Source organism: Glandiceps talaboti, chromosome 17 (assembly GCF_964340395.1).
Source record: "Glandiceps talaboti chromosome 17, keGlaTala1.1, whole genome shotgun sequence".
Classification (NCBI taxonomy): domain Eukaryota; kingdom Metazoa; phylum Hemichordata; class Enteropneusta; family Spengelidae; genus Glandiceps; species Glandiceps talaboti.
In genome coordinates, this window is record NC_135565.1 from 18,041,199 (window position 1) to 18,062,208 (window position 21,010).

A 21,010-nucleotide genomic window follows, 5' to 3' on the forward strand; every position below is an offset into this window, starting at 1 on the left:
ATATTTCTTCTCTGTTAATGCAGCGGGTGTCTTCAAGGCTGGTATTTTATCATCCGATAAGTGAAAGAATAATTGATTCTATGTGTATAACGTGTTTTTTATGCCTTTGCTATAAATCCTAGGATTCTGGTAAAAATATAATAGAATTATGCTTATATAAATGCCAGTGGTATGAATGCCTTAGTTATTATTCAACTTAAGGCAGTTGTTACCAAGTACGCATACATTAAAAGAACTTTCATACCAACGAATAATGAAATAATGATCATTCAATCTCAAATTCTCTCTCTCTCTCTCTCTCTCTCTCTCTCTCTCTCTCTCTCTCTCTCTCTCTCTCTCTCTCTCTCTTCTCTCTCTGTGTGCATAGTATGTAAAAGGAGACACGCGCGCGCACACACACACACACACACACACACACACACACACACAACTTAACATGAACGTCAGGGTTGTGTATTCACAAAGTTGACAAATGATGATGAACCCCATTGATAGTCACATCCTAAAGATTGATTATTTGACAAATTTAATAAGACTAATGGATGATATAAACCCATAGCATGACTTGACATGTAAAGGATGTTGCTGAAAACAAATAATTCATTCCATTCTCAGGTCAAACATGGGATTATCTAAAAAGAACTGATAAAGAAGTGAGATATCTATGATACACAGAAGATATTAAAAAGTGACAAAATATATCATTTTATGCTGCCATTTCTTCACGTATTGAAAAACCTTGTGCATATAGAAATATTATCACTCGATAACCTTAATATTATTGTATAATAGGTAATTCTAATATGATGTACCTATTAGGTCAGCACCCATTAAAATATCAAATTGTCACATTATTATGCAAATTACATGATATAGTATTCTGATATTTACATATTCTATAGTAATGGCAAACTTCACTTATATTGAATATCAGTACAAAGGAAATGGGGCTTATTAAATAGATTTTTATAAAGGCCATTAGTTCTCCCAATGACAATTTATACATTCATACTTTAAGGATATAAGAACCTGTGGGGTTCATTTTCTACTGATTTTGTTTATGTCTTGATTTCCTTCTATGAAAACTAAAAAATAAAATTATTTTAAGTAAAATGTTCAGAGGTCATTCTTTAGCGTGACAAGTTTGTTTTCTTCAAAAATCACAGAAAGTAGTAACCGTTTGTTGTTGACACTAAGATGATTGATGACAAAATTCAATTAATGGTACATTAAATTGATGCTTTAGAATGCAAGAGTTCGTATATTAAGACATATCTTATTATGCCGATAATTCACTGTAATTGCCCTGAACAAAATTGTGGAGTAAATCTATGCCTCAGGCTTGTTTTGGTGTTGTCATAACAACGTAAGTTCCTTTGTCTACAGCTGACGCATTCAAATGACCCGACATCGTATTTTCATATATCAACTCAGAACAGGATTCATCAGTTCATAGCTCTTGACAGGACTGTGATGTGACGTACATATTAATCAAAGTAAGCGGTTTCTGCTGTCTATGGTGTACGAGAAATAGAACGATGGACAACTGGGCTGAGAACAACCAGAAGAATTCCTTCAAAACCGTGCTGAGTGATCTACTGGCCAACTCATCCTCTCATGGGTTGCCAAATATTCATCGCTCAAAGCGACTCGTCAGTAAACTTTTCTGGGCTGTACTGTTCTTCACAGGCATCGGTGTCTTCTGTTGGCAAGTGTCTGAATTAGCGCAGACTTTCCGTGATCGTGATGTGACTGTAACTTTAAAAATGCAGTTTAATAACACCATTGACTTTCCAGCCGTTACAATCTGTAACACCAACCCAGTGAAAATGTCGTCACTGCACATGGATAATGATATGAATGCGGAATTTAAAAACCCCAAAAATCCGTACAGTGCTAATAATAATCAAGACATGGACGAAACTAACAATGGTAACGCATACGGTAATTCTGAAAATGAACAAGAAAGTGATGAAGATCAGTCGTCTACAGATTTTGCTGACTCTATCGGCCCTTCTAACACACCTGGTGGCGGGCCTAATAACCGCAGACGACGTGCCTTGCACACTAGTACTGAAGAAAGTACCACATCGGGAATTCTGACGACTGATATCGATGAAAGTGATGTAGCCGAAGAATCGACAACACCAGTGTCTAACACCGTACACGTTACTACTTTTGATGTTAGTGGATCTACGGAGACGGTAACAACTTTAATGTCATCGACAAGCAACGAAACAACAACAAACGATACATCTTTGGTAAGATCCAGTCTTTTATCATCTTTTGGAGTCCCAGTGGCTTCTCCCGAACTAGACACAATTGCGTTCAGTTGCAGGCAATGTAACCGCACGTCCTATTTTTTCCTTCAAGTTTTGATCCATTTATTGTCATTGTCAATACATAAACATTCCTATTCCTTGAACTTGAACTTGAAGAGGTACTACATGTATTATTAAACTTTGAACGTAAATCAGTCGATACTTTTCAATGTTAAATATTTTGATATCGAACGTCCACGGATCCACAAAGATTTTTATTCCAGAATATGCGGAATATCTTAAATTTGTGAATGTCATTTCGCTTCTCGCTTAATATTATTGTATGCTAGTCTGTCTATTAAAATAGACACTTAAGTTAAAGTGTACATTCGTGAATATTTCTTACATAAAATGTTCATGTCAAACCATAACCTGTATATTGCTTGATGCTACCATTACCCACGATAATTTGTAAAAGAGAGGGCCACCCCACCCCACTGCCTCATGTGGGGTGGGGTGGGGCTCCTAGCAATTCTATGGGTAATCCTTCGAAGAGGCTGCCAGAAATCTTCCAAATCCAAAGATTCGCAGAAGATTCTAACGAAAAATACCCTTTCTCATACCAAAGTCTTGTGTCTAGTTAATTTATGACAGGGTGATGAATTTGTAGTTACATAGGTTGTGGTGTAGCGTTGGAGCCATAGTCTAGTTCCTATACAGCACATCACGATTAGGGAGCCTTCAGTATTTACAGGGGGTGGAGGAAATCATACATGGTCTGTTAAGTAAAACATGACCCTCCCCCATTCTCCATTTGCAAAAAGTGACCCTCCGTCCCATTTTGTAAAACATGACCCTCCCCGTGACAATTTCATATACTGAACGTTAATCAATATTCCCATTATATGTATACATATACATATAAATTTAATGATTTTGACTGTTTTGTATTAGGAAGCAATATTTCTACATATAAAGTGACAAACAGTAAAAGACTGGCTAGTTAAGCTTTTTCTTATAATCATACACAGTCTAGTTAGTATCTAAAACGTGCTTTCCATGTTGTGCATACGCTGCCTGATCTGGTCAAAGTGCACAACTAGAATTTGATGAAGATAAATAAAATATAATGTATACAACTTGTCTACTGCATTGCACATGGTTTCATACACATCGATCATTCTATAGCTTTTATAAATCAAATCACACTCATGTAATTGTACCCTTGAAATTTATTAACACGAAATACTTTTGAAAGGTGAAATCTGAAAACACAATTTTTGTCAGCATACAGAGAATGCCGACTACTAGTGCATTCATGGCTGTACTGGTATAGATTGAATTAACTTCATTATTAAGTATAACATGAGTTTACTTCCCGTTATGAATAAAGTTCATTCGTATCTAATTCGATCCAACACTAATTAATATTTATTGGAATCTTCAGAACGACATAAAAAAGACTGTTTAGTGGTACGGTCCATGCTGATTTAACGGTTTTAAAAAAGCATCATCGTGATCTAAAGTACTGCGCGGCCAAGCTTGGTATCGCATTTGAACCTTTTCAATCGATCATCAGTACAGAAACTAATAACTTAACTGCAGCATCTGTTGTGGGCAAGCGCAAGTAAATCATGTTGATATCCTGATCGTACACGTTATCAAATTAAAAAGGCAAGTACTTCCAATGGTTACCTCACAACTAGTGCTGCTTGCATACGGAGTAATCCGGGACTCGATTCTGACAATTACCCCTCCATTCTCCGTCATGCAAAGAGCCAGCCAAAAAACACCGGGCTGCAAGTATATTGGTGTTCAAACAACAAGAAAAGACGTTGTTGCTATCTTGGGTGATTGTGTTACTAAATAGAAATCCGTTGTAAGTTTGAGCAAAAATATTTTAATTTCTATACGTTGTACCAGTAAAACAGTGATAGACTAACTACAAATGATGAATGATATACATTCTGTTTTTGAATTCTAGTTTGATTGGGATGACCAGATGCTTCAAAGTGACTTTTACCAGGGTATGGATTGGGCCTTTGAACAGCAGAAGTCACTACGTCGTCACATGGCGAAGAAGAACGAGAGTGAGAGACAACAAATGGGACATGATATCAAGGATATGTTAGTTGATTGTATCTGGAAAGGTTACCCCTGTTCTCCGGTGTGAGTAGTAACATGTTATCTCCACTCTCTGTATTTTGATGTTTTTCTCTTTTTGTTTCTCCTGACTGAATACTGTACATTAACATGTTTCTGTGCGTTCACAGTCTCTCTAATTTGTCCCTTTTATTTACATTTACGTGTTTAGAGACATATAAAGACATTTTTCAAGTTGGTGACATTGTACTTTGAATAACTTTTTAGGCTATTGTCCGTCCGTTCGCATGTGAAACCATACTGTAGCGTTACTGTACGCCAATCTTCCGTTCTGTTGGTAAATATGTTCGTCTACTAAATTGTCTGTCTGTCTGTCTGTCTGTCTGTCTGTCTGTCTGTCTGTCTGTCTCTGTATGTCTGTCTGTGTCTGACTGTCTGTCTGTCTGTCTGTCTGTATGCATGCATGTATGTATGTATGTATGTATGTATGTATGTATGTATGTATGTACGTCTGTCTGTCTGTCTGTCTGTCTGTATGTATGTATGTATGTATGTATGTATGTATGTATGTATGTATGTACGTCTGTCTGTCTGTCTGTCTGTCTGTCTGTCTGTCTGTCTGTCTGTCTGTCTGCCTACCAGCCTACCAGCCTGCTTGTCTATTTGCTGTATCATTTCCTTCGATGTTATATTGTTAAAGGACACACTAACGTAAATAGATTTTATCTCTGATAGTTTTCCTTTTAACAAACTTCAATAGAAACTTCACCAGTTTACCAAATTCGGCGTATGGTAATTGTTATGTCTTCAACTCTGGTAAGGATGGATCGTCGTTGAAGACAAATAGACCAGGATTGACGTATGGTGAGTTCAAGTTGACACTGTATACGTAGAGTCACTATAAAACTTAATATCAAATAAACTAAAAACAAACTTCGCTGTGTGCACAGCACACGCACACACGCACGCACGCACGCACGCACGCGCGCGCGCGTGCGCGCGTCCACGTTGTGAATACAATATATAGCATGAATATGAAAACTCGTTTCTTAATTGTACAATGTACAGCTGACCAAGGTAATTTCTAATCAGCCATGCATGGTTGTAACATATCGTACATTGGGACTTTATTGTTCTTTTCTCACCAACATTTATGTAATTTTAGCCAAATGATGTTTCCTTTTCTTATCTCGTGCTGACAAACCATCTATAATAGATATGAGAAGTATCTTATTTAGTAGACATATGGTGTAATAAGAATCATCCAAATAGACAGTGTGTCGACTCATTTCCGTTCTCACTACCGATTCTTACATGCTTCGACAAACCACGTCATGCTAATGTGCCAAAAGACATCACTCCCATGTTGATTTGGGATTGGTTATCGTCCATACCGTGCGTCAAATCATTTCCGTTTTCGCTACTGGCTTTTCCATCCGCTGACAAGTCTTGTCATGTTACGGTGTAAACAAGACGCTTAATTTTAATTCATGGCTCCTAGCTCTTCCGTACCACGACACGTTATATCAAGTTTTGGTTTAAAAAGACAACACTCTCATTCGGATTCAGATTTTGCATGAGATTAGTATCCAATAACGAAGCAAAGAGGCTTAATGACATTTCACAAACTCTATTATTTCGTTTCGGGATTATCATTAAAACTGTGCTGTCTTAGTAAAAGCAGAAAGCATGACGTTGTCCATATTGCACTAAAACTTTTAAAAAAATAGGTATTTTGCTTTAGGGTTGGTTTTGAAAACTGTTTGTCTATTGTACAGCACAGTATGAGTCCTTAAGAGACGTAGCACACTATAATGTATACAAAATGTATTTTATACTGCACTTTTATTTAGCTTCGGGTTCAGTGGTAAAACTGCAGAAAGTAAATTTATTAGAAAGATGATTAACACGTTATTCATATAACACATCAATACGTGTTTTTTCTTACATTTAAAGTGCATTTTATCTCAGCGTGATTTCCACCAAAATATGCTGTTTATACTCACCCTTTGCAAATATTTTTCTTTTGCTTTGGGACTAATTTAAAGTGGCTATTGCGTAGCTCTTTGGGATTGCCATAACATACCACATTTTAGATACATTCATGATGTTTTTTTATGAGTGGGGTTTGACACGAGGATTTGACTACTTTTAAAGCTTAGAGTGAATTCGATAACTTCAACAAATGTACTATCTCATACTATCCTTTAAAAGGGCGGAGTAACGTTTGTGACTTTATAGTGTTTGGAGTAGACTGTCGACAATCGTTCGTGCCTTTTTTGCTCGTTTCATCTAAATCAAAGTCGTCGCCTCGCTCCGTAGCACTGAATACTAATGCGTACCGATAGGAACTGTGATTGCCGAAGCCGGGCACGACTCGAACTGTGATTGCCGATCAAGCACGAACTGTGAGTGGCACTAGCTGATCAGTACGCGGTTAACAGTCACTGTTATAGTATTGGTCCGGATCGGAGCGAGGCGACGACTTTAGCTTTAGATAAAACGTAGCAAAAAAGGCACGAACGACTGTCGACAGTCTATGTTTGGAGTCAATTTTCTTTCTCCTTGAAATTTATTAGTGTTATTGTAGATTCAAAGTACAACAAATCATCTGACGAATGGTATACGTGATGTAAACAAGACGTTTATCATAATTATACTATTTTGGGTACCTACAAAGTTCAAAGTTCAAAAAACCATCTAAGTCTCGTTTTCAGTGCCCAATCGCGCATACATAACCATCTCAACGTGATTGTGTTGACGCTATGTTGACCCAGATGCTTCGGAAGCAAGTGTTCGTATGGATTTTATACATGTTTTCATATTTTGGTTACTAACTTCGTTGAAAATAGGGCCCCAGTTACAGACTGTTTACGTATGTATTCTCCCTAAATAACCAAATAAATAGGCAAATAAAAGAGTAATAAATAAATTAATTAATGAATAAAAAATAAACAAGTAAACAAACAAACAAACAAACAGACAGACAGACAGACAGACAGACAGACAGACAGACAGACAGACAGACAGACAGAGAGACAAACAAATAACTTTAGAAACGGAATCAACAACGATATGTTGTAAAGTCATATACATTAGTTCATAGTGTAATTTTACTTACTCTGTTGACTTTGTTGTAGGTTTGACTTTAGAACTGTACATAGCACAACATGAGTATCTAACTGACATCACGGAGACTGCTGGGATACGTGTAGCGATTACGCCGCAGAATATATTCCCGTTCGCAGAGGATAATGGGATAGCTGTATCTCCAGGGTTTGCTACGGAAATTGGGATGAGACTGGTGAGTAATGGTACATGTTATCTAATCTGTGGATGACGTCCATCATAAATAGGTGAAAACTTGAAACAACGGAAACATGTTCACACTACAAATTATGTATTCTGACGATAATATGATGAAAGCTTACGAATGGTTTCTGTCCGTGCGTAAATGATAGACTACACGACCCCTCTTCTGGATTTACTTTGCATACCTGATTCCTGGTTGATTCCTTGCCTTTGCAGGTGGAAATTGAACGACAGCCCGCCCCCTACGGCGAATGTGTTGAAATGAATGGCGACGTTGTCGATCGATACAGTAACAACGTTTACATTAAAAGGTTCGGTGTCAATTATTCAGTCCAGGTAACTTTTTTTTCATAATAAGTTTATTTGATAGTTTGACTCTTTATTGAATTAATAATGACAAGTATTTTAAGTTATGTAAGTGTGCAAGATAAAGAAGTATGTTAATAGTTTACATTGGCCAAATCAACAACAAAAAATAGATAACCGGGATATCATTAATTTCATCCTGGAGATAGTCGATAAATAGTTCAATCATAGTGTCTCCAATGTCTATGGTCCAGCATACTCTGTAAGCCCTTAGGCTACCGATAAACACTATAGCTTAAATGAAAATCCATATAAACTGGGATCATCTCCATAATGCAAACCAGACAGCAGTGCCAATGAAATCACTTGCAGATCAGCAATCTATGATATGTCGTGACGTCATTAATTTATTCATAATTCTGTTCCAGTCCTGTGAAAAGAGTTGTTACCAAGATCAGCTGATCAGTAACTGTACATGCAGTGATCCAGACTTTCCTACACCGACTGAAGCTGTGGAGGCAGGCATCGAACCATGTAATATACTGGCTAATAATAAAGGTAATTTTTATACGAATCACACAATACTTCCCTCGTTTGCCAGCATCAATTATGGGATTAAAAGTTTAGATTTGAGACAGACACAGTTTTACTCGGAGACAGATTTGAAATCGTACATTGGCAAAGAAACGACAGTGACGTGAGGAATTATCCCGACAACTTGCAGAGTGCACACAGTTGAAAGGGAGATCTTGAGATTCGATAAAGGATAGCACTAGACTGGTAGAACAGAGGTACACAACTTTGCTGTGTGTAGGGGTCGGCAGATTGTGTGTACATATACAGTTTGAATAAACCATCAATGCCCAATATCTCATCAGTTATCCTCCACCATTTGGCTTGGAATACACCAGTACAATCTTGAATTCAGTGTATGAGTCGTCAGAGCGCTCTGACAATCAGAGTTTTACAAAATGTTCTCATCCATCGATCTGTTATTGTACGATAATATAGGTTTTAACCATTTGACATCTTGTATAGTCCAATAAAATAAGTTTTCAGTGACAGGGGAAGTCCAGAGTACTCCGTGGAAAACCTGCTGTTTTTCGTTAGAGTCAAACTAAACGAAACTCTTCTTAGTTACAGACGTGCTAAATGTTTCAAATCAGTTGCAATCCAGACTTGTGGTACCAAAGCGTGTGCCTTCATCATGCTTATACCCTACTCAGTTGTATAACTGATGCCCCCACCCAATCTGATTAAAATCCGATGTAGTGTACACTACGCGATTTCTTTTTGGCTATTACCTTTACTATCGTTTGTTCTTTTGTGTAACGAGCGCTCACAAAGCGCAAAGGACAGTAAACGTAACAGCCAAAAAGAAATCATGCCGCCATGTAATCCAGAGTAATTACTCTGGTGTAATCTACATCTGATCAGATTGCCCCCGACCATACAATGAAATATCTTATTCTTTATTTTCAGATAAGCTGTGTTACAATTACATAAATTTAAAGTTTGATTCTGATGAACTGGAGTGTGACTGCCCTCAACCATGCCAGTAAGTTGGAGGAATGTTTACCTGTATGTGAGTTCAAAAATTATAGATAACACACAGACCCTAATATTCATAAAATTACTGACGTTTGGGATAAAAATCATTTCATAGGTAGAGATGAAATAATGGTGCGCATGCGTGCAAAAAGAGCAACATTTGAGTGTGAGTGTGTGTGTCTGTGTCTGTGTGTTTGCACGCGCGCTCGTGCATGTGTGTGCATGTATTTGTGTGTGTGTGTGTGGGGGGGGGGGGGCATGTGTGCCTGTGTGTTGTGTTTGTTTAAGTTTCTCGTCTGACTGCAAACAGGAAATTGATAATACAGCGCCCTAGCTCAAATCGGAGGTATCATCACCTCATAGTACTGTTTCTTAAGAGTTTTGTCTCTTGGTATTCTGTAGAAGTGTGAATCAGGGATGTTTTACATATTGTTCAGACATAGAGGAAAGCAGCAATGCTCTATGATTACTGAGTAACCTATACCATGTATACCCCCAAGGTGCACACAGACAGGAAGTAGAGCGCCACCATGACAAATTTTGGAAAGGCCTATTGACTCTTGTAAAAGATGCCTACTTATAGTCATTCACTTTTTCTTTCAGGGAGAAGTCCTACATTTCCAGCATGAGTTTTGCGAAGTGGCCAGCAGAAAACTACAAAGTGAGAACTTGAATAATTGATTTACATACATATTTTAATGAGGACTTTAGTCATGATCTACTAGTTCTGTTTTCTTTACAATCCGTGAACTTGTAAATGATAGGGTTATCACATTATTAATTGCTGTGCACCCTGTCAAACAACGTGTTGTTAAAAAAGTGTTTACCCAAGATTTGAAATAACGAAATATCGGGTTATTTATCTTTTGCCATGAAATCTAAATGTCTTCATCTCTTCTGCTCACAAAGGATACGATGCATAAGAAATTGGAGAACCGTCTGCCTAAAGCCAGACATACGCATGATATAAATGCATGGACTCAGTAAGTATATGTCTGTATATGTAAAGTCACCTGAATACCCAATTTGTTGATATACATTAGTTACACCTGATGTATGAGTCGACTTACTAGTAATTAGTATTGGTGACTTGGAACATGCTCATCGGAAGTCTAATTTACCCATATTTTTTTCATTTCATCACTCTGTCTGTCTGTCTGTCTGTCTGTCTGTCTGTCTGTCTGTCTGTCTGTCTGTCTGTCTGTCTGTCTGCCCGTCCGTCCGTCCGTCCCCCCCTCTCTCTCTCTCTCTCCCTCCCTCCTCACACACACACACACACACACATACACACACACACACACACACACACACACAATTAGTTAATACATTCTACGATGCTATATAACAGGTTACAACTTGATATACTAATAGCCCAAGGTTAGATTACATGCCTCAACATATATACCTACCCGAATACATCCCCATAGTATTGTAGTGAAAAAATGTTTATACAAAAATGTTAAATTTTCAGTTTAGATTAATATGTGAATAAAGAATAGGGGAATTAATCCATTATACAAAACACAGTCCAGCCAAACTAAGATCTCTGTGACGTCAGAATTCATATCTCGTTTCATATTCTTTTGCTTCCACCACATATGTATACAGGTTATACATTTGTAAAATCATTATACACATGATATCCATATCAGTCTATTTATGCAAAAACTTTTTTTATGGTTTCAGGAACAATGTAGTTCGATTACAGATTTTTTTCGAAGAACTGAATTATCAATCGATCAAAGAGTCTCCAGCGTATACGGTAAATAATTTCAATTTTTAAAAATACGTTTTGGGGTCATGGGAAATGATAGAATGTCAAAAAGAGAGAGAGATTAAAACAGTAAAATGATCATTTCACTTTAATAGGATTGAAGGGTTTGACTAAGTATCGGTTTAAGGGGATTTTTATGACCTATTTGATGTTGTACAGTAAGAATAACAACAACAACAACAACAACAACAACAACAACAACAACAACAACGACGACGACGGCGACGATACCAACAGCAGCAACACCATCCAAATAAACAAACAATGAACGTAAATGGACTCGGCGTCTACTCCATTACAACCGAATTTTTAAAATCCTTTTTTTTGTTAAGTTATTATCAATTGTGCATATGTAATTTGGTATCATTACTATGACGTAACACTGTGTTCCTATTTTCATTGGCTAACAGGAATTCGATTTACTCAGTGACATAGGGGGGCAGCTTGGTTTGTGGATTGGTGTCTCTATGATAACAGTATTCGAAATTGTAGAATTCTTGGCCGCCATCTTGACTCTGTTGACAAGGAGGTTTCTGTCATCGTCTCCTGTAACATCTAGGAGTGTCACCCCTATCCAGAAGATCAAACTGACACCTGCCGAAGATATGCAGTATGGGTTGTGAACATACGTGTATGGAAACAAGTCAATATTACGCATATACAGAGAAACAGTTTGAATATTTATGAACTCAACCTGGTCGGGGGTGTTTTTGGCATAGGGGCGTGTAATATTTCATAGATTGTTGTTTTCAATCGAAATAAAATTATTATAACAACCTTTTGACTATATATTCCTACCTGTAAGGAGAAAATATTTCTACTAGTACAGTATAGAGATTGATATTTGTAGCAGCAGAATTCGTACGATATTTTCCTACGAAAACGGCAATCTAATCAATGATACGTGCCCCTGTGGTTTGTGGATGGAAATCACTTTAAACTTCGAAAATTTGATCAATCTCACAACATTGTCGACTAAATGATTTAATTATTTAATTATTATGTCAATGGTGTTCATTTGGAATGACAGGGTTTATATCGTTGTATAACTTTTTTACTAAGTTATTTAGTTATTTAAGACTTGGACTAGAAACCTATGATATAGGAACTATTAATAATATACCCTTAGATATTCTTTTTACTTTCTAGGTTATTGAATAGGTATCCAGTGCAGTGCAGTACTTCAGTAACATTTACAGAGTGGCCTTGTACTCATTTACATATTGTATATAAACAGACTCTAGCTAGTGGTACTGGTAATCATTCGGATAGCCTTTAAAAACTGGCTAAGAATTAACTATATATTTAGAGTGAATATATCGTATTTTTATCAAATATTGCATGACATATGTCAATACCTTTCCCTGAGTAATGCATATCATTCATTTGAGATTAAGATAGAGGCCATAGAGGGCGTCATTTAAAAAGTCAAGAAATATTTGATCGCTCGAGAAACATAAATACTTAAAGCCGCCTCTAAATCAGGTCGTCTGCCCTGCACATTTTACCATACATTATTAGCGCTACAGCCAGCCTAGTTGGAGAGAAGAAATTACAAGCGACCACTCCCCAGTGACGCTATCTTACAGTCTAAGTCGATATGGGTATTCAATGAGTTAGCAATATATCATTATAGCCTGTCAGGGAAACAGTAAATTTATTGTTTTAATATCTCCGCGTATAATATAATACAACCTAAATTTATGTCTGATAATCTCTATTAACGTTATTATTTGGCTGTTAAATTTTTGTCAGAATTAATTATGATGGAAGGTCAAAGAGGTAAAATTTATTCCAATAATGTCGTGGATTTTGACTTTCCCATTACATACATATCAGCGGTCACTCTCAGGAGTGTGTCAATGTATTTACTGCAGCAAACATTTTCAAAACTATTGTCATATTTAGGCGGGAATACAATGTATATGATTTGAGATGTTCAAGTAAAAGATATCATTATACCTTTTAAACAAGACGTTATTGTGAAGTATATTTATACAGACAATTTATCAATGTTGACAATTACTGTATTGTCCAAATATTGTACATGTAAACTTTCTGGTTATCCTTTGGTGATTTAATCGACAATATACAGCATAATGAAATTGTTTTGATTTAAATGTCGTTTTATTTATTCTTCTGTCTGTTGATTGCGTTGAGTCACTAACAATGGGAAGCCGGCTTTACGACACTCTGCAATATTATTGACCTTTGACCCCATTTGACACGGTCTGACCTATTTATAGCAAATAATTTGTCAAAATCAAAGACATGGTAAAGGCTAGCATGAAAGGAATTTCAAGTAAAATATCCCACATCTGTCCAAGCCGATTTACTTGGATAAGGTATGCCCGATCACGATAATTCTTTAAAAAATTCGTTTGGTTTTACCTTGCCAATTCTTCGCATATACATTCAACGATAAGGACTCTGTCCGCATATGTGATATGACAAAAACTGTAGGATACCGACACTGATTTGAAATAAGTAGACTGGCAATGGAAAGCAGTATAAATCAGTTTTATTATTCCCTCCAGTCAGTTGTAGACATACATCGTCCAGTCAGTGTGTTAAAAGTAATACAGTATAAAGATTACTTCAAATACAATAGATGAATAACATAAACAATGAGCCAACAAGGGTGGAAAGACGACCGATGTCAGCGTACGTAAAAAACTCAGAATCTTCCCGGGCCTCCTGCTGGTCCTGGGGGATTATATCCACGACCAGGACCCCCTGCAGGTCCTGGTGGATTTGGTCCTCTACCTGGCCCGCCAACTGGCCCCGGTGGGTTTGGTCCTCTTCCTGGCCCTCCTGCAGGTCCTGGTGGGTTCGGTCCTCTTCCTGGCCCACCAACTGGTCCCGGTGGGTTTGGTCCTCTTCCTGGCCCTCCTGCAGGTCCTGGTGGGTTTGGTCCTCTTCCTGGCCCCCCTGCAGGTCCTGGTGGATTTGGCCCTCTACGGTACATGTCTGTGTATGAGAATACAATTCGTTGTGTCACTACTTGTACACCATTTTGATACAGAAATTCGGTTTGTGGTAACCAGTCGTGAAAACAACTTTTTAAAAACAATTACCTTGTAACAAAATACAAGAGGAAGCGATCAGAAACTACAACAGAACAGTACAGAAATTATAAAAGATACATTGTTGCGCTATTTTTGAGCTGTCAAAGCTCAGGTGGAGAGAAAGACAGTAGTTTTCGAAAATGTTAAATTTATACACGACAAGTGTAAATATAGGAAATTGATTTGAAACATCCACATGTCAATATTGGTCAACTGACGAGTCTTGAAAAGCTGAATATCAATCTTGAAATCGGTGCTGATTTCTGTAAAACATTTTAGTAATGACGGTAATGATAGAAGATAACACGTTAATCAACAACAAATGACACGTCACAACATATCAATATCCTTTATAACACAGTATTAGATGTATTACTGAGGACGACGTGGTGTGATCACTCAGTTAGACAAGCTAATTAAGAAACTCAGAGTTGGTCGCTATTATTACCCACAACATAACAAAAACCTTTCACTAAATATTTTGGAAAATTTTTACAGACTATTGACGAATCCACCTGTTAGTCAACTACTCGTAGATACGAATTCCTAAAGTTCACTATTTATTGTTTGTCTGTGGTATTTTTAAGGAACACATTAACTGTGGATATACTTCAGTACAAAACCATGTACCCCAAATTCTCCAAACAGTCACGATATTTTCTGGAAACGTATACAACATTTTAATTAGTACTTACCTATCACGGCAACAACAGGTGTTTGGAAATGTAATTCTATCGCCGAGTCACGTTATTTCAGATTTATAAAGTCGAGATAATAATGTGAATCCACCAGACTCAAAGCAGATAATGCGACAATGCAGGGAATGTACTGTTTTTACTTTATACAATATTGCCAGGTTACTGGACTCAACCATTTCGTGGTTGGTGTGGTAGACTCAGGCTGGAATATTGACCATCGATATCATTCAACACATAGCTTTATACCGTAGCTGTTGATTATAAGTAGCGGTAGGTTACCGGTTGAATAGTGAAATATTCCAAACAACGACCTTTCGCTGAACAAACTTTGAGTTGACCGTTACTTTAAATTTGCTCCCCAACATCTCTTGATCAGGTCGTCACCGGTAAACCTACAGTGGACACGTCTGCAAAGGAAGAAATTATTTCTATTACACCGGGTCATAAGATTATAATGACTTCTTCTAATAATTTACAAAATATTGGCAGAATATAGCAATCTTTGATGCATTCATAAAACACGATTTCATTGGCCAGGAATAGGAGGGGTACGATGTGGCAACGAGTGGGTGACTGTAATCACTGTACTGGACATATCATTGTCATATTTATCATCTGCATGGTTCTAGCATTAGTAATGCGATCTTTGAATGTCGAACGAATCTACGTATTGACGAGAGACAAACATTCATGACAATGTAGGCGAAATAGGTTGTGAAAATGTCAACATTTCTTGTTTGCCTTGAGTCACACTAGTGACAGGTTGTTTGATATCTAGATCAATATCAAATCAAACATATTTGTCAGGCATTTTGATTAATTGTTTTGTTAATTCAAAATGTCAAATCGTGCTTGTGACTAATAATATTGAATTTGGAGTGAAATCAAATTTTTTCTGTTGCATGACGTAAACAGGACAAATGACCCGAAAGGTGGGGTGGGGGGTACGGCAACAATATTGTAGAAGCAAAAGTTGCAGGACCGTATACATTGTATACCCAGTGGAGAGGTTTTTTTTGCTGTTAATGCCAACTTCGGGGATCGGTGAAATGAGGTTTTCTGGCCAAAATCTATGTCATACATGGATGTAATTGTGTGCGGCTGGTGACCGTTGGTGGCGCAATACAAGGACTTTGAGAGTGCATGGCGTGCGGGATCCGGGAATGGGTGGTGGTCGGCCGCACATACGAGTGGGTTCTTGTAAATAGTTTTTCCGGTTGTCTACCTTTTACTCCGATTGTGCATATTGTTCGTATTCATAGAACAAAAATATCCAGATGTGTCTACACCATCACTATGGACTTGTCAATTTCTTTTGGCGTACTGGTAAAATGACAAAATTGGACATGAAAGTTGAAAAACATAATATACACTTGCATGAACAACCTCAACCAGACATGATGTGATACTGAATAAATAGAAAATGTGTATATCACACCGATGACAATACAACCCAGCTTCTCAACAGTTTCGTCTATGTACTAGTAAATCCCACACGTTATCAATTATAACTACATTGTATTGATGACTCCGTGACCATATTTTTACAGTGTCGTGCTCTCATTTCCCGCCACTTTTTGTACCACTCATTCTTTGCGCAGTTTACCGGCCAACGACTTTGAACGTCCATGGTTACTATAACAACCAAATTATCGTTCATCAATATATCAAGTTACGTAATATAGTGTTCGCCTATCGCCATGCATACACTTACTCTTCGTATCATAGCGTTCAAAAATTGAAAACAATTAATAATTTCTTCTTCAAAATCCATCGATTAACAAACAAATAATTATGTTATGTAGATTCGAGATATTGATTTAAATTTCACGGTCATTCCATGTTAATGTAAATTAAATATATCCGCCATAATATTGAAATCAGTGTGACCCATTGACCTTTGATACACAAACTCACACAGGTGTTTACATTTAAGTTCTGACCTTGAGATAAAAGTTAGTTCACACCTTACACAAAAGTGGGGATACTTGGGGATGTCATCAAACAGACACTCTATAGAAACCAATAGTCAACTGATAGTAATATTTACATCGTCGCAAACCACGGCTTGTTTTACGGCACCGTGAGCCGTCCCACTTCATTTGGAACGGTGTAGCTCTGGTTTGCGAGAATGAATATTGATAGCATATACTAGTCTTATAGTTAGACTCGTTACTATATGATATCATTGCGATTTGCACCACCACCACCACCACCACCACCACCACCACCACCACCAACACCACCACCACCACCACCACCCGTATGTGACAACACACAAACTTATGATTTTGAAGAACTGTAGAATAGCATAATATAGTATCAGTACAGTGATACGAACAACAACCTCACGTCACACACAACCCTGGATAACAACCACTCTGACGCCCAAGAAGATTTGATAGATACATGCATGTATTCCGTGACGTCATTCTCTATGACGTCACATGTTTGTTCACCTTACGGTATATAATCCTAATGTTCAACAATGACCATACATCGAATGGACATCGTGAACAACGTCAAGATGACTTGTAGTCATAATTTATATTTAACCGATATAAACAGAAGTCGTTCACGATTCAACAATCTGATTAAAATCTGATATAGTGAATACTGCTCGATTTCTTTGTTTACCCCGCGATCGGTTCAATTCGTTTATTTTCGGGTATTTTCGGTGTTCGACTCATGGGATCACCATTTTGATATCGGGAAAACTTAATACACTCCAATTTTTCTCGTTTCTTACCAAGTATGACTATGTAAATAAAAAATACATATAACTTTATAGAGTGTTGCAGTCATTCTTACAAACTGAACGGAAATTAACCTTGTTTAAGTATTTATGTACTCAGCATTTAATTAAGAAAAGCAGCTAACGGACAACTTCAAGTCGAGAGTAAAGTTCAAGCACAAAAATGAGTGCTGTACTGCTCCTTAAATTTATGTAGAATTAAGGTCAATGGGGTGGAGGTGGGGTGAGGAGTATTCACTCACGTTACGTAGAATATCTGTGGTCAAAATATTTATATATAAATATGTTTTCTTCAGTGCGTTTGAAATAACCACATCGTCGTACTTTGGATGTCAACGTGGTCTCATTCTCGCAAACCAGGGCTGTTATTTCTTCCTATGTAACAGGCTCGATGTTCGGCCTGAAGGTCCCACTGTCGTAGTTCTCCATATTTCCGTCGTTCTCTGCCACGTGACCTAACAACTTCAATTCACGAGCACCTGTGCTGAAACCAGACAAAGTGTTAGCCTGGAAAGACGCGTACGAATGTAAAAAAAAGAAATCAAACCCGCATGGGGTATAGGCTAATGAATACATTGTCTTTTGGAAGTATTAAAATAAAAAATAAAAATAAAAATAAGCTCACAACGTACACACCGTGATACGAACAGAATATATACTTCAACAGTTCTAGGGCATAACTCAAGACATACACGTTCTCAAGAAGCCACATGACCTATAGAATAGTTCATAGTTCACAGTTCATAGGACACGTACAGCTATATTCAGCCAGGTTTATTGATGTTAATTATACTGTTTATGATATGGTAAACCATGGAATCTCATTATACCTCCATGGGTAAAACTGCATGTCTGAGTATGGCCGATAACGCAGAGTCTAGAGAGTACGGACTTGCCATGTTAGGAGACAACCTCGAAGAATGTTTAAACTAAGTTGTAACCATTTTCTTGAAAATTTTACCTGAAATGTTCGACTGCACACTTTAGTCTATGTCTTTGTTTTGATTTGGTTGTAGTATTACCATGGCAACCGTAATTGTTTGAAGTCACCGTCAGTGACTTAAAAGCTTTTATTTGTGTTAACCATATTACCGAGAACTCAGTCACTAACCGTTCCTTTGTTTTACACATAAGGTCTTCATAACAATACCACTTCAAATTTCACCAGTAGCTACCAAAATGATGATATGTTCAGCTTTCAGTGTTAATGATTGATTTTTAACTCACGCGATATCTCCGAGTTGTGCGAGATTATGTAACAACAAAACCCGAAGGGTCCAAGTTGTTTGTAGTATTTTTCAAATTAAATCTGACAAGTTAATAATTATTCATAAATTTCATCACCCAATCTTTACAATCTTGGCGGTATCGTAGCATCAACCAATCAAAACATGACACTGGAGGTAATAAGCAACATATAAATATTACCAACGACGTGTGGTCCAAACATTCTTAGCCGAGACTCTCAAGACAGCACTCTTCTCAACATTGTCGATTTGTAGTTTAACAACAGAAACAAAAACAGGTGAGTATTTTGATTTTCTTAACCGCAATTCGTTACTATTATTGGCTATAATCAAATTTTTGGAGGAATTTCCTTCTCAATTCATTATAACGAGAACAGAATGCTAAGAAATGATACTCGTTTCTGTAATTGAGGAGGAGCTGGTTTTACGAAAACCCTTCATGTGATAAATTTATATCACTGGTAAGCTCACAAAATGTCACTGAGTTGACATGTTTCACTTATTATTCTTTCAAAATGAAAACCCAAGTTTCATACTCTGCTTCATTATAATTTCTGAACTGTATATTTTGTGTTGTATAAGCTCTTTGGGCCTGTGGCCTTCATTGCAAATAAACTATCCATAGACCCTCCTCCTATAGGGTGTGGCCGCTATATATGAACAATGCTACTCTTCAAACTGTAAACTTTATACTCTAGGAAAAGATGGAATATTATGGAATGGAAAACTACACTATTTATGAATCCTAATACAGGTATAATCACATGAAATGTTAAGGGGAGGGAGATACTATGGTTTCATTCAGTTTCCTTTGATAGTAATTAAAACAAATGGTAGAGTTTCTGTATATGAAAGAAAACAAATATTACGTAATACGCATATTACTCATATGTCACGTGATGTCTTTGTTATCTTAATCTAATATCTAATGCTTTGCATATGATTAGCACATCATTTCTTTACGGTATTGATATCCGCTTTGTGGTACGTACGTTTTAGTTACGTTATCATGTACCGTGGCACAGTCAGTTGTGAGCTAATATTCTGTTCAAGGTTGCTCATGATACACAAACGGGAGCAAACACCGGTGATGGTATTTTTTTAATGTTCGTAAATACCTAATAATCCCATTATTTTGTATCATGACCGTCCTTGAATAGAATATTAGCTCACTTGCTCTCGGGAGCATCGCTATTAACTGTTTTGTGTGTACCGATATCTTCTGCATACTTGTACTGTGGGCCCTCATCGACTACATAGGGCTAATCATTTGTTGACATGTTACTGCGACTCAGTGTTATTGCAATGCCCCATCGCAGTAACACATCAACAAATGATAAGCCCTATGTATTCGATGATGGCCCACAGTACAATGAAGCAGTAGATATCGGTACATACAAAACAACCCTTTCAGCGAATTGATGCTACGAGGACTGTGAGAGAGTCTAAGCTTACACGTGACTGTGTGTTATGGGTATCCAGAGAAGTAGAATAAAGAGTTTGCTTTGTTTACGTCACGATTGATTGTTTTCGAAATGTGTCAGTAGTCCTCACAAATATTTTCCGAGAAAGTTTCTGTGAGTTTTAATAATCTTGTTCGAAGATAGTGGTAATCCTAGTTACTCCTAGCCCAGCAGCTATTTGTCATGGTATTGGCATTTTATTCACATATGGACAAATGTATCATGTACATTGAATATGTGTTCTTCCTAATGTACCGTTACTGGAATCTGCATTGTGAAAAGTGAATTAGTCGTTGGTGGCGCTCGGATAATCTCAGACCACTATAGGGATAGCGTACGTTTGTACGTACGCTCATTACGCACGCTTAGCGTAGACAGTCGGAGCGTCACCAACGGCAACTTTATAAAGTATATATATATATAACTGTATATGGCAATTTGAGTGTTGTGATCAGTGAAATGAATCGCGATA

The 21,010-nt window shown here is 37.3% G+C and overlaps 1 protein-coding gene and 1 long non-coding RNA gene across 3 annotated transcripts in view; one reads left to right on the plus strand and one right to left on the minus strand.

The window, feature by feature from the left end:
- The first annotated feature begins 1,538 nt into the window (after positions 1 to 1,538).
- LOC144448140 (epithelial sodium channel subunit beta-like) lies at positions 1,539 to 11,930 on the plus strand. The gene is made up of 11 exons (XM_078138294.1): positions 1,539 to 2,261; positions 4,246 to 4,430; positions 5,125 to 5,228; positions 7,505 to 7,668; positions 7,893 to 8,012; positions 8,411 to 8,540; positions 9,465 to 9,540; positions 10,137 to 10,194; positions 10,443 to 10,516; positions 11,220 to 11,295; positions 11,718 to 11,930. The coding sequence occupies exons 1-11, from the start codon at positions 1,539 to 1,541 to the stop codon at positions 11,928 to 11,930; spliced, it is 1,923 nt and encodes a 640-aa protein (XP_077994420.1).
- A 1,913-nt stretch (positions 11,931 to 13,843) lies between these two features.
- The window catches only part of LOC144447912 (uncharacterized), a 24,692-nt gene continuing 17,525 nt past the window's right edge, over positions 13,844 to 21,010 (minus strand). Inside the window, exons 1-3 of one of the 2 annotated variants that reach the window (XR_013482070.1) lie at positions 18,071 to 18,156; positions 15,071 to 15,480; positions 13,844 to 14,277 (exon numbers count right to left, since the gene is read on the minus strand). This is a non-coding gene — a long non-coding RNA (uncharacterized LOC144447912). Of the gene's footprint in view, positions 14,278 to 15,070; positions 15,481 to 18,070; positions 18,157 to 21,010 lie in introns of those variants that run through there. The other variant, XR_013482069.1, reaches the window with a different exon arrangement.

Bases quoted from the DNA above. Each gene is read 5' to 3' on its own strand.
- LOC144448140 (XM_078138294.1), top strand. From the start codon at position 1,539: ATGGACAACTGGGCTGAGAACAACCAGAAGAATTCCTTCAAAACCGTG. The intron at 4,431-5,124 runs GTGAGTAGTAAC...AAACTTCAATAG, and splicing joins GGTTACCCCTGTTCTCCGGT to AAACTTCACCAGTTTACCAA. The intron at 8,541-9,464 runs GTAATTTTTATA...CTTTATTTTCAG, and splicing joins TATACTGGCTAATAATAAAG to ATAAGCTGTGTTACAATTAC.